This window comes from Glandiceps talaboti, chromosome 1 (assembly GCF_964340395.1).
Source record: "Glandiceps talaboti chromosome 1, keGlaTala1.1, whole genome shotgun sequence".
Classification (NCBI taxonomy): domain Eukaryota; kingdom Metazoa; phylum Hemichordata; class Enteropneusta; family Spengelidae; genus Glandiceps; species Glandiceps talaboti.
In genome coordinates, this window is record NC_135549.1 from 18658725 (window position 1) to 18673136 (window position 14412).

The 14412-nt window shown below is 35.8% G+C and overlaps 2 protein-coding genes across 2 annotated transcripts in view; one reads left to right on the top strand and one right to left on the bottom strand.

The window, feature by feature from the left end:
• LOC144442141 (uncharacterized) overlaps positions 1-14412 on the top strand; it is a 29579-nt gene that overhangs the window by 4084 nt on the left and 11083 nt on the right. The window contains exons 5-15 of the mRNA XM_078131412.1: positions 313-386; positions 1755-1844; positions 2094-2154; positions 2738-2803; positions 3236-3463; positions 3878-3984; positions 4387-4594; positions 4958-5475; positions 5914-6159; positions 6550-6702; positions 7066-7155. Of these exons, the coding sequence (XP_077987538.1) occupies positions 313-386; positions 1755-1844; positions 2094-2154; positions 2738-2803; positions 3236-3463; positions 3878-3984; positions 4387-4594; positions 4958-5475; positions 5914-6159; positions 6550-6702; positions 7066-7155 (1841 nt within the window). The remainder of the gene's footprint in view (positions 1-312; positions 387-1754; positions 1845-2093; positions 2155-2737; positions 2804-3235; positions 3464-3877; positions 3985-4386; positions 4595-4957; positions 5476-5913; positions 6160-6549; positions 6703-7065; positions 7156-14412) is intronic.
• LOC144441431 (large ribosomal subunit protein mL46-like) lies at positions 9817-14094 on the bottom strand. Its single transcript, XM_078131004.1, has 6 exons — positions 14036-14094; positions 12042-12276; positions 11334-11473; positions 10869-11011; positions 10291-10419; positions 9817-10003 (listed from the first exon to the last, which is right to left on the bottom strand). Exons 1-6 carry the CDS (start codon positions 14076-14078, stop codon positions 9854-9856), a joined length of 840 nt encoding a protein of 279 aa, XP_077987130.1. The 5' UTR covers positions 14079-14094; the 3' UTR covers positions 9817-9853.

Sequence of the window (14412 nt, forward strand, 5' to 3'; positions counted from 1 at the left end):
TAGTAAGGGAGATAACTCAAGTTGTTTCTTGAAAGAGGAAATAAATCATTGGAATGTTTGTTAGCAAAGTTCATTCGTTTACACTCCTGATTCTGCTGATAGCAAAATGGTAAGTATGGTTGCAATTGTAATTTATTCTCTCTGTGTTATTTATTTTTTCATAATCATACTATTTGTACATTATGGAGTGATGGTGAGTGATTGAGTGTTCAAAGAACAAGGATGGTGAACTTGCAAAGTTGCGGTTCTCGAAAATTTGCTGACCTTCACATGTTTCTAATACAAGACATTCTGAATGCTCATCATCTTTAGGTGCTTCCCGTGGTTTTGCCTTTGTGGAGTTTCAAAACCTATCAGACGCAACTCGTTGGATGGAACAGAACCAGGTTTTAGAGTTTTTCCACATCTCAATACTGCGTGTTTTGGTATAATCAAATGCGGGTCACTGCTTTCTGGAACGGAGAGCTGCTGGCTGGCATCAAATCTATGGTTGGGCAGTAGGTCTTACAATGTGTCAGGGAAAACAAAACGACTGAACTTCAATCCAAAATATTAATCGTCTTTGACATCATTAGAGATATTTTTGGCAAAACACAGCCTACACTCTTTAATCGGGTTCTGGAATTAAATTCTTATTTTTGAAAAAAAAATATACCAAAGTATTTTCACCCAGAACCTCTCTTATATTTGCTCTTCCTTAATATTACATTGGGACCATGGAGGAACCTAGCTAAGAGTGAGAAATAAAGAGGGCTCATGGATATAATAAAGAAATGAAAATTATATTAAACTATATTATATTTTTGGAACAAACAAAATTGTTTGTCGTATTCAAATTTATCACTACTAGTGTGGAGTAATATGAATTATGTTTTAAACTTGAAAATTTGAAATTTCTTGAAGTCCCAGAAATGTATACAAGTAACCATGGTAATGTTGAGTTTACTTTCAGATGTTTTACTCAGTCTTGATTTTCTTGCTTTTTTGAGTGGTCATTTCAAATGACTGTGATAATATTTATGGTGACTTGTAGCCTTGAGCCCTCTTGTATTTGTACATTCAAGACTGCTTTTTTGCCAAGGGAAGGGAGAGACATATCTTAAACACCAGTCTTTGCAAAATGAACGCATGTACTACATTGTACAACAGGAGCTGATTGTAGTCAGCTCACCAAAGTGAAATTTGGTGTTTTTTTGTTTCTTGCGTGATGAAAGAACAAAGTGAACTATTGCAATGTAGCAGAAAAAAAAAGAACTTTGAAATAGCTTTAAAATTTGTAGTACAGTACCATACCAAAAAAAATGGAGAATTTTGTGTATGTCATTATGTATGTGTAGATTGTTGTGGATGTTTTTCAATACATGGAACGCTACAATTGCACACAGCTGTAGTCATAGACGTGTACTGGCAATACAACACACATTTATTGTGTATTTTACTAGAAAATCAACACGGTATGGATTACAGATGTCAAAGTGGGGTAATACTATTAGGAGGGTTTCTTAGTTTCAAAAAACTTGGCGTATGCTGGACTGGAGCCTTTGTTACAGATGGTATACATGATGTAATGGTTTACAATGTCAGCATTGTTGTACGTACATATGTCGCACGGATGAAGACAACTACGGTCATTCCTGGGAGCTGTCTGTTGACTGTCAAAAAGGCTATCGGAAAAGCCATTGGCAAGATTTGTTTCTAGGGGTTTGATACGTTAGCAATGTCCAGTTTCTAATATTGCTGCATCTTTTCCACAGGGTCGCATTAAACTTCGTGGTCAGTGGATCCATATGAATTACAGTCAACCTCGACCACAGAGGGAACAACATGACTGGAATTGTTCAAAGGTAAGGTGTTGAAGTCACATTTTCCTGTTCAAATCCAATTCTCAAAACGTCTGAAAGTCTTCAAATCTTTATGATACATACCAAACAATTTACAAAATCTGTGTTAATGAAAAAAAAAAAAACAAGCAAATTTTTTGTTAGTATCATCTTCGACAGTGATAGACCGTCTCATCATATTTTTATTCGTCACTGTTAATGACTGAAATAAACCCTGAGGTTGAAAATGTGTGACTGTTTTCATACTTCCAGTGTGGAGCTTATAATTTTAAACGGCGTGATCGATGTTTTAAATGCAGTATCTCGAGAGAAGGTCAGTATACAAGATGATGGTAATGCCAGACCTTTACTGTTTATATAGACTGTCCCTACAACTCAAGTCATGTGTATTTATTTTAGATATAAATATTTAGTCTGAAGAGTACTAATTTGTGGAAGCAAACAGAGATACATTCACTTTGTGTGTCGTTCAACTGATGTTGAAATATTAAACAGAAATGTCATCTAAAAGTGTTTGTTTTTCTTTCCTGTATGAATTAATGGATATGTTATCCCTAATAAAACACGATATTTTACAGTATTTTATTTATCATTATCACATGAATTGTCATGCAAATTTCATTCTTTGTATGTAGAATCCACTGAATCTGTACATGTAACTGTATATTGGTTGTAAAAACTCTTACTATTTTATATGCACAAAATGTAGAACTGAACTTTGTGGGTTGGGTTTGAGCCATGCATCAAGTAATTTCTCAATTTTGATTGTTTGCTCTGGTCATATAAATTGTGAAAACTGGATCTGCAGTATACATATTTTTGTTTTTGTAAATAAGCTTCACCTCCTTCCCAATCCTATTTAATTACATGTACCACTTCTTTATGTAAATTTCCAGAATCAGCCCTGTACATCAAGGACAACTATGACGGCATAGAAGAAGTTGGTGTCGACCCTAATACTAGTAAGTTGTTGTATAGAAATCATAGCCATGTTGATATGTGATAGTTGTGAGGTAAAAGTAATTGAAAAATACCGTTCAGTGATAGAGTATGTTGTATTTCAATAGTTATGCTGTGTTTTTTCCATCAATCTTTACATGGAACCCAAATGATGTCATATCCATGAAATGTGACAAACTTGTATTGTCTAACTCTTGATAAAATAATGTAAAGTGCATTTCAAAATTGTGCATTTGCTGTTACATGGTATCACAGCAGTTTTGGGAGTCAAGACGTTAAGTGGAATATTATTCTGCAGTATTTTTTAGTCATTTAGCCATTACGAAAATACAAATTATATAGGTGGTCTTTTCACTTTGCATTGATGATGCATACAACTTGGCTTATGTGGTATAATCAAACTATATAAATGCCATTTCACTTCTTGTCTACAGCTCTGCTGGTGAGGGGTCTGGATGTATTGACAACAGAAGATAAGATTTGTGTAGCCCTAGGTGGTGTAACCACCATTTCAATACAGAATGTGAGAGTAGCCAGAGATTCACTTACAAACACATCCCGAGGTTTCTGTCATGTGGATTTTGCAACAGTACAGGAAGCCACGGATATGCTAGAAGTGTTGAATTCTCTACCTACACCCTTGACCATTGATAACAAAGAAGGTTTGTTGCTATCTTTTCATCCAAGTATCAAAATTTGAGTCTGTGTATTTACTGACAGGAAATGATGTGTGGTGATAAGATGAAGTTTAGGAATAATCATGAATTAGGTTTTTGTATTGTTCATAATTATCAATCATTCTGTTAACTAATTTTTGCCTTCAATTTCTGCAAAGTAATAGTGGTTAATCTTCTGATATTGGTTCTTATGGTTAATTTGAACCACAAGTTCATGTAAATAGAAAAATGGTACCAAGACATAAAAAAAATATTTATTTATGTTGATTCTGGTAAAATTTACAGGTGGTTCAATTTCTCTTTTATGTGCTGTGATTGCAATGTTTAACAGTGATGAATTCTGTGAAGAGTAACAGTACTGTCATGGAAATAACAAAATGTGTGGGTTTTTTTTAACAGTTACTGTTAGCTATGCTAAACAGAATTCAAAGTCATCAGGGACTAGTGCAGCAGTGACGGCAGCTAATGCAGCAATGGCTGCAATACAAGCAGCACAGTGGTCTACAGTGAGTACAGTTTCAAACATTACAATGAATAGATTGATTGATTATATTGTGTACTATGAGTGTAATGTCAATAAACCAATATATAACACAGCAATGGCTGCAGTACAAGCAGCACATTGGTCTACAGTGAGTACCATATCAAACTATGAATATATTTGGATCATTCCTGGAATATACTGTAATTGTTCCTTGTATGATTAGACCTACAATATAGCCCTCTATAATATGAAATAGATCATCATAATATATACCCCTCAATGATGTAAATAGACCACAATATATAGCCCTCCTCATGTGAATAGACTATGACAATATACATGTATACCCCCTCTACTATATGAGTAGATCATCATAATATATACCCCTTCGAGTAAAGTAACAAGTTGTATATACTTCCGACAGAGTGCCTCACAGCAACAAGAAATCCAGAAACAAGTCGAAGCCCGGCAACACGAGCAACAACAGCAACAATATTTAGATTATGCCAGCTACTACCAACAGTATGGTGAAGCGGCAGCAGCTGATTACAATAAATATTACCAGCAACAACTACAACAACAATCACAACATGTCACTCCCATTGCAGCCACTGCAGCTGATCAGTCTGAAGGTACAAACAATCACTTGACTTGGTTGATACATCAGATATATTCCACTGTTACGTTTACAGTTGAACTATGTAATGTTTGCATAATAGAAGGACGTGTGTATTACAGTTTTACACATAATGTATCTGAGTGTTTGTCAACATATTGTTACTATACAAACTAGACACACGTCTTCAAATTTTTGAGAAGGAAAATGTAATTCTGTTTGTTGTTATATTATATTGAAACTGCTACATTCAGGAAATTTGACCAAGAGTATAAATTCTCCGGATTTTTCACCAAGTCACTAGAGAAGCAGTATCCACTTGAAAAAAAAAATCTGTCCATTCATTTTCGAAACTGATTTAGTTGTTGTTTGACTTTAGACGTTTCAGATATAACAGCTATAGCCCAACAGCAAGTAGCAGCAGCCCAACAATATCAAGTTCAACAACAACAGTTGCAGCAACACATAGTAGCCAAGCTTCAGCAACAGCAACACCTAGCGTCTCTAGATCCACAGGAGCGACTGAAACTTGAAGCACAGCAGTGGACTCAGCAACATGTAGATGAAGCTCCAGAGGAGGAAAGACACCACCACAAACGGAGGAAACGTGATCGCAGAGATCGCTACGAACAACAACAGCAACAACAAATTGAAAAAGATCTCCAGCAGCAGTATCAACAACAACAACAACAACAACAACAACAACAGCAGCAGCAACAGCAGCAGCAACAGCATGCATATCACCGACAATTGAGTGGAGAGAGCACTCACAGTAGTACAAGTGGTGGTCTAATGGGGAAATTCCCAACACCTGATGTATCTACTTACCAGTATGATGCATCATCAGGGTATTACTTTGATCCCACTACAGGACTCTACTATGATGCAAACTCACAGGTATGTATATATATACAAGTGTTCTGTTATCATATGCCAGAGTAAACACCTCACTACAGTAACTGAACATAGATATCAATTAGGAAATAATCCTTGTGATGAATCATACTAAGTTAGTTGAGTATAGGTCAACAACAAAGTGATAGATAATTAGTGGCAAGTGACTGGTATGTGTGTGATACCTCAACAGAAAGGTAACATCATATTGAAAGATAACAAAGAAATTAACAGATATATTGCTTCCCAGCATCTGTAAGATATTTGATTTGAGTATCACATATCTATGCATCAAATGCAATATGATCAGAAAGGAATAGTCTAAATTGTACACAATAAGTGTAATGTCATTTCATTGTCTTGGGATATAAGTTTTCAAAGTGTAGTATTCACAAATATCTACTGTAAAATGTTAATGTTGTACTGTGTGTTTTATTTCAGTATTACTACAATGGTCAAACTGGTCAGTATTTATACTGGGATTCTGACAAGAGTACGTATCTACCAGCACCTGATAATGCAACCACGGCAGCTTTAACAGCAGAACCTCAACCAGGACCTACACCACCCTCACAACCACCACCACCGCAGCCCAGCGAACCAGCTTTACCGGCAACAACACCTATCAAAACTGTAGAGGATGAAAAGGATAAAGAAAAGAAGGAAAAAGTTATGAGTGCTAAAAAGGTTAGGAAAATTTTAACACTGCTGTCTTAGCATGCATAATATATAGAGGAGTCTTTATCATTTTTGTCTCCCACATTCTAGTATATCTATATGATAGCTGTTGCATGATGCAGTGACTTTTATAGTGTTTGAAGGGTCAACTTTTCCGGCTCATTGTGAAAAAAAAAATGAGCAGGGAAGAACCAGTCAGGTATCATTGTAAGTTACAATGTAATTATAATATGTAAATTACAAGAATTGTTTATCCTTTCAAGTTCTTTGGGCCTTATTCACGATATTAATCTGTAGTATTGAACAATATTGAAATCACACATGCACACCTTCAAAGTAGATTTTCATATTTTGAACTTGAATTGAAATACTTGACATAAAATATATCTTCTTTTCCAGATTGCAAAGGAGATGGCAAGATGGGCCAAGAGTCTTAATCAGGCGAAGGAATCACATAGTACCGTCAAGAAAGGTGCTGGTGGAGGAAGTCATCTGGAAATGGACAGAAGTTCAGCTAGTGCTGATGCTGGATTCGCTGTCTTGGAAAAGAAGGTCAGCCATTTTTTTAGAGTTGTTGAGATGTGGTCATAAATTGAGATGTTATCTGGTGTAAACTCACAAATCTGGAATGTGACTGATATATGATGATCCATGATGCCAAAAAGTACAATGGTAGATTTCATCAAAAGAAGATTTTTTAAAATGTGCTGAAAAGTGCAAGTAGTATTTAATCTTTTCCGTGATGTATCTTTGTCCAGGTTGTGTGGCAGCCATGGAAGATATATTGTTTGTGAAGTTTAATATTAGAGATTATTAGAATTTGTAGCTTCAATTATAGGAAGTGTTTTGACAAACTGAAAACATGACATGCTCTGAATAGCTGTACTACTACTACTATTATTGTTATTTTGACAGAGTACTATGGCAGATAAGAGTGCTGCAATGTTGGAACAGTTGAAAAGAGTACAGCAGGATAGAAGAAAAGAAGAGGAAATAAAAAAGAAGGTGATAATGTGGTTTCTTCTGTTTTGTAAACAAACTAGGGATGTCATTCTTGCAGGGCATACATATCTAGCACAAGTCAATGCCTGAAACATGTAAACTCCATCCTCGGGTTACTGGAGTGAAATTCAGTCTCTTACAACATGAAATTTAGTCAGAGCTTGTGGTTAAGGCACTGAACACATTAGGTTAACAGTATTGTTCTTTGTCCCAGTAGAATTACTGTATTCATAATTTCAAACTGGTTTTCAACTGGAAAGAATGTTGTCAGTCACCAACCTGTGTTTTCAGAATCACAGACGGGTCTTTAAACCTACACAGAATATGGTCAGATTTACTTGCCTAGGTTTTTAAGAATTGTAAACAGATCTTTAACTGTACAGATTCTTGTCAGAATCGCTCACCTTGATTTTCAACAAGGCTTTTTGTACCACTCTGTGATGTCATGCTAATGTAGGATGCACAGGATAGTGAGTGACAGACCAAAAGACATAACTGCTTGTACTTGAGTCAATTTGTTATAGTCCCCAAAAGCATGCGATGTTTAACTGTGTATATGTTAAATTTCTGTAGGCATCACTGGCACCAATTGTTGCATCGTATGGAGGTGGTAGCGACAGTGAATCGGAACATGAAGAAGACTCCAGGTTGGCAGATTCTCTGATCGATTGGAAGCGATTAGCATGTTTGCTTTGCAAGAGACAATTCCCGGCTAAAGAAAATTTACTGAAACACCAGCAGCTGTCAGACTTACATAAACAAAACTTTGAAGTTTGGAAAAGAACTCAACTGTCCAACAAAGACTTGGAAGACATGGAAAGGAGAGAGAGGGAGGTAAGTAGATTCAATCAGGGCATTTGGATTTTTTTTAAAAAAATGTTGCTTTTACTTTTTTCTTTACTGAGGTCATGTTACCTCAATGTTCCTATAAAACTAGTACCAGTATTATTCAAAATAATGTCAGTTATAGCTTGCTACTACTTCAGTCGTCATTTCAATGTTACCTGCTCACACCGGAAGAAAGATTGTCAAAATGTATCACCACTATTCTTACACATCTGACAGCTCAAAATTTCCCACTCTTGTAACAATTATAGTATAACTGAACTTAATTAATCATTTCAGGCCAAGTACAGAGACAGAGCGAAAGAACGAAGAGAAAAATTTGGACAGCCTGAGCCTCCAGAACCCAAAAAAAGAAAATATCCTCAGCCATCTATGTAAGTATTTACTGATGATATAGAGGTGATAATAATGCAAATCAAACTGAAAGAATGTGTGTAGGGGATGGATGTATTATCAATTTATGCAAGTTTTGGGTGTGCTCAAAATTGGTAGTTAGGATAGAACTGCACCCCTATCAGTCAACTTAACAGTCTTGTTGGCTATTGATTAGGTTTTGTTTATTGTACCGTTTTGTTATAATATAATGTTTTCATCTGAGTTTACAAGTTTGACCTACTTCTCTTTGTTTATGCCCAGAAATTATGAACAACCAACAAAGGCTGGCATTGGTGCTGATAATATTGGAAATAAAATGCTCAAAGCAATGGGATGGAGTGCAGGGAGTGGTCTTGGTAGAAAAGGACAGGGTAGAACCAACCCAATAGAGGTGAGTTGATGTAGTTTAGTTAACTGTCACAGTATCAAAGTGGTTGTAAATCTAGCAGCTTTTACTTAGTAAAAGAGAGTAGACAAATAATATCCAAGCTGTAACTTTTTAGACACCAATATCAGATTATCCATGGTGAACATTAACAGCTTATCTTAATGTCAACTAATTTTGGGACCAGGGAAGACCATATTATGGGATATAAAATGTCAAAAGAAACACCCTCAAATAACAATTTATAAATTGCTTTTGTAAAGATATTCCTGTTAATAAAATAGCAGGTCTTCATAAAAAATTCTAGCCTCAGCTAGATTCTCACCATGTGAGGACAAATTATTAAGTAGCAGAGAGTAAAACTGAATTGACCGTTTGTCTTATTTTTTATTTTTTTATAGGTGAGTAAACGTCAAACTCATGCAGGCCTAGGAATGAGAGGAAGTACATATGGTGCAACTGCCACGGATTCCTATAAAGACCAGGTTAAGAAAGTCATGCAGTTCAGATATGAAGAACTTTGTAAAGATGAATAAATGATGGAATGACTTGACTTTCATTTTATCGTATAACTGCCATCAAGTGACCGACATGACGGTACGAGTATACTGGATGGAGACTATAAACACAGAAACTGTGTGTGGAATATGGATCAGATTTACTACAACCCAATACAGCTGGAAAAGAATGTTTTTTTTTTCTAACTTTCAAGCCTGTGTACTTTACTTTTTATTTTTTGTGCTTTTGCTGGATGAGAAAAGCATTGTATATATGAATCTTATAACAGATATAACAGTTTCATGTCATATTTAAAGTAAACTGTACATTATTTTAAACAATGTGTGTGTGTGTGTACTTTATTTTAAATGAATCCTCAGCACAAGCATACTTTATGATGCTTGCACTGAGTCGATGTAAGCTGTTTTGCCCATCTCATTAACTTTACTATTACACTCCAACCTCAACCCCCATGCAAGTTGCAAATACACGCAGCTATGTTCATGAAAACAAAATGTATTTATTTACTATTTTGGTATTTACAAATACAATAACAGCTGTGTTTACTTCAAAACAAACAAAATAATAGAGCAGGATCTATTCCAGGAGAAACTTCTCAATGGATTTGTTGTATTTTGGTGCCAAATATTGTTGTAGTTCTTGGCTGGTTACCCATACATGATCCTCTGTTGTACCACCTGATAATGCTACATCACCGGCATGAAGTCTTGCTCGGTAGAAAAATACCTGACAAACCAAAACAGACATTCACATTACAGGAAAATGCTTTCACTTAATATAGCTTGCCGTGCCATATTAATTTGTTTAGTCGTGTACAAATCCATAGCTTCTTCACGTGTTATATACATTCCACATCAATTTATGATTATTATACCTTTGGTGTACATTAGCCAAAATCTATTTTCTAATCAGTTGTTGTGATTAAATAACTTACACAAACAACTTGTCAGAAAAACTTTGAAAACTAAATATATTAGATAAATATGACACAGCTTGAAAAGAGATAAACTTACCTTTGCTCCAAAATCTTTCTCACTTGATTCATTTGGAAATTTATATTTGTGAAACCCATGTGGAGCATTGCCAAAAATTTTAGCTTTGATAGAACTGCCAAAATAATCAGATAATACCCTCTCTGCAGTCTAGAAGAACAATAATGATATTGATTATGATAGGAGTGGGATAGGCTAGTAAAGCACGCCCTCTAGTGGTGAGTATGGCACAGTACATTGGTACCTTGTACCAAAATGACCGGTATGAACATATGTATTTTGGTGACACGTACATCTCAGTATAAAACCTAATTGTCACATTTGGGTACCACATGATTTTTGCAGACCAAGAATTTTGATGACATGGATGCCATTGACATTGGCTTAATGCAACCAAATGCATATCACTGTTTCACTGATTTGGCATCCAATTCAAGAAAATCATGTCCTTGTTCTGTAGTACCTGTAGTTACTCTCTACAGCTGTAAGTGAGGCTATTTTTTACACAAAATGTCGGCTACTTGAGTCAATGTAAAGTGCCAAAATAAATACATTCAATTCACAGTATAAAATTACAAACAAAAGGGGCTTAATTTTACCTGTCTCATTGACTCTCCGTCTTGCCATTGACCTTGTGGCATCATCCAAACACTGTCACTTCCTACTTTACATTTCACTAAGAGGTATAATTTCTCGGCTAACTTTCTCTCTAATGACTTGGTATCATTCTTTTGATCAGCTTCTGTACATGACAAAACAAAACATGGAGGAAAAAAAACAAAAAAATATTTACTCGACGTCTAACAGCCAAACTGTTCCTTCTATTATTATTTTTGTTCCAAATGAATGGTTATTGATGTACAGGTATAGTAGCACATTGTGATGTTGAAAACTCAGATTTGATGTGTTATTACTAGTCTCAAATTAAGAAATCAAATCACAGTAGAAAGTTTAGAAGTAAGATGAAGGATGAAGTCAAGTACATGTATGAACGCCTGCTTACAACTAAGCTGTCCTGTGGCTGTGTCAGTGTGTGGTGTAATAACCTCATACTCATAGTATACCTGTAACTCTACTAGCAGGGGTAAATTGACTAAGTTCCTCTGTGGCCATGTCTTCTCTGTCAGCTGCAGTCAACACAGATGATGGATCCTCATCCTCTTCCTCATTATAATCTGCACTCTGCAAACGAGCTAATCTAGCACTGTAAACATACAACATTGTATATTGAATATGAAGCATGTCAAAGAGTACTTTCTATAGAAGACACAGTTAGGATGTAGCTGGTTCAAGCAGAGCCTTAGAGACTTCATTGTGTTACTTGACAGAGAGTGAATGACACTCAAACTGGGTAGCCAAGTCTCTGGGCTAGCAGCAATATGTAAAAAATATAAACACAAGTTGACAAACTTTTATATATTTTTATGTTCAGTCCTCTGTCTCTGTATGATGTCTGTCTGTCTGTCTGTCTGTCTGTCTGTCTGTCTCAATTGTCATCATTATCACCATCTTGTTTTGTTCTGTATTGCCTCTTCAAAACACTAAATACAACATACACTATGTCACTAGCTGGTACATCTCCCTTACACACACACACACACACACACACACACACACACACACACACACACACACACACACACACACACACACACACACACACACACACACACACACACACACACACACACACACACACACACACACACACACACACACACACACACACACTCTCTTGATTATTGCTGTTGGATACATTATTGTTCACATACCTGTCTTGTATAAGTTGGACTTCATGGTCAGACAGGACACTGTTCTCTAGTTCTAATTCATCCAAGAAATCTTGATATTTCTGTTCTGTAGGCGTCAAGTCTTGAGTAATTACAGGATACCTTTCAAGACACACTGCACCCATCAACTTCCATGACTTTCTACCTTCAGTGCAATACTGTTTAGACAGTTGATTCAGTTGGCATGTCCTACATGGCTTCCAATTCCTCTGTAAGACTATAAGTCATGTCACAAATAGTCAAATAATATGAAACATAACTATATTTTTATAGTGAGCTGGTTTGAAGAAAACATCTCATCATTGACATAGTAAAGTTAGTAAGATACAACATTTGTGCGATGCTATCAGCTACCACTCACATCATGGATCAGAAGCCTGATAGGGCTGAACAACACAACATATCATACTATCATGAAAGTTCATCTGTATTGATAATACATATTGTCACAAATTGAACTTTTGTTCTCAATACCGAATATTTTTTCTCCGAAATTTTCAGCTGTCAACACTACAGCTTTCATCAGCGGAATGATCTAACTTAACCTTCTTTGTGTGAAGGTCAATGATCGAGTCGCAACATATCTTGCACTTTTTACAGTCTAAGACATATAGTGATTTGTTAACGATTTCCTTTCAGAAAAAACCCGAAAAAAACCCAACACATACTAGTGGTATTTTCACTGCAGTGCAATTATTGCATAAACAAATTGCATTCTTCCATGAAAATGATATGCAAATGAGGACGCGATCTTTCACTACACACGAAATTGCATTATTGCATTTTTATAGAAATTTGTTGTTTAGGATAAACACATGTAATAATAACAGACCCCCATGTCATGTGAGTGCCTGTGTGTGTACTCAGGGGTATTTGTACTTGTGCTTGCAGTGTTTTCTGCTTCACTTTCACTCACTACACAAGTGAATGTACTGCTACTGCAAGCACTCATACAAATACCCAAAGTATGCCACACTTGCACTCACATGTCATGGGGTTCTGTCATAGTATTTATTGATTAATATGTAAAGATCTTTATCATATTACTGTAAGTTTCTGTCTAAAATTATATCATGATGAACTATACAATCAATTCTAGCTCAAATATTTCAAGGGGGCTGATTTCTCTTCATCAGGGAGTCCCCAGTACTTCACTCAGTGTGACAGAACTTGATTTGTTTATCAGAACTGGAAACCTACAGATCAAAAGGAGCTGAAGACAGTCCCCTTGAATTTAATATTTTGTCTAGATTTGTATGGTCAGCGATGGTATCATATGTAACAAATATCACAAGATGTCACTATTCCTACACAGAATATTAATATATATCGCTATTATCAATTTACACCCACTTTTTATCTTTCTTTTTTATCATCAGTTTAGGAGGTTAAAATAACAGGACAAATAAAATTATTAAAGAATATGACAAAATTTCATGAAAACACTAGAGCTATCAAACTGAAAGTAGTGTGTGTGTGTCACTGTGACATAATGGTGGATAACCCCCCCCCCCCCCATATGGTGGATATGCCATCACCAGTGTTTACGCGAAAAGGGTCGGGTTTTTTTCGCGTAAACACTGGTGAAGGAATTGTTTGACTATTCGTAAATACCTAATATTATAACGTGACATCATTATTTTGGCATTATAACTAACCTTGAAATTGAATAGAATATTAGCTCACAAGTGACTGTGGCATCACAGGCACTCGAATCAATGTGTATGATGATTTTTTTAAAAATGTATAGTGAATTATAGTGTATTCATATACATTCTTCCTCCCGGTCCCCAAGTCATACAGATTGATTGGAGTGCTTGTGTGTGGCATGATCCCATTACTTTGCTTCAAGTGTTTAGTTCGGTGTTTAAAATTAATGAAATATATATCTGATGACCTTCTCTAGACTATACACACCTGAATGGCCTCGATATCTATCTACATTTTGTATCTTCACAATCATAACAAACACTTACCTCTAAAAGTTGTAAGTGCTAAAGGTTTCGTAGCTTTCCACATGTTTTCAGACCCTTCGTCTACTTTCAGTGTAGTGACCCTTGACCTTATAGAGCACAATTTTGATGACGTATTACACAAACAGCTTAGCGTGGTGGCGCGGTGGCTCTTTCAATGTTTTCACCAATATTGTTGAATTCGCCGCACTCTTGTATCAGAAGTTATTATTTTTTCACAAAATATATTCTCTCTATTATCGTTTCGTGTAAAAGTCAGAAATGAGCGACAGCGAATCCAGTATGTCGGTAAGTTCAGGTTAATGATTCACTCGTACCGAAAATGTTATGGTTCTCTGAAAATTATCTCGCGAGAACTACATCTGACTGTTTGTAATTTA

Coding starts and splice junctions, on each gene's coding strand:
- LOC144441431 (XM_078131004.1), bottom strand. CDS start 14,078: ATGTGGAAAGCTACGAAACCTTTAGCACTTACAACTTTTAGAG. Junction 12,277..14,035: donor AGCACTTACAACTTTTAGAG/GTAAGTGTTTGT, acceptor CATGACTTATAG/TCTTACAGAGGAATTGGAAG. Junction 11,012..11,333: donor CCCTGCTAGTAGAGTTACAG/GTATACTATGAG, acceptor TGTCATGTACAG/AAGCTGATCAAAAGAATGAT.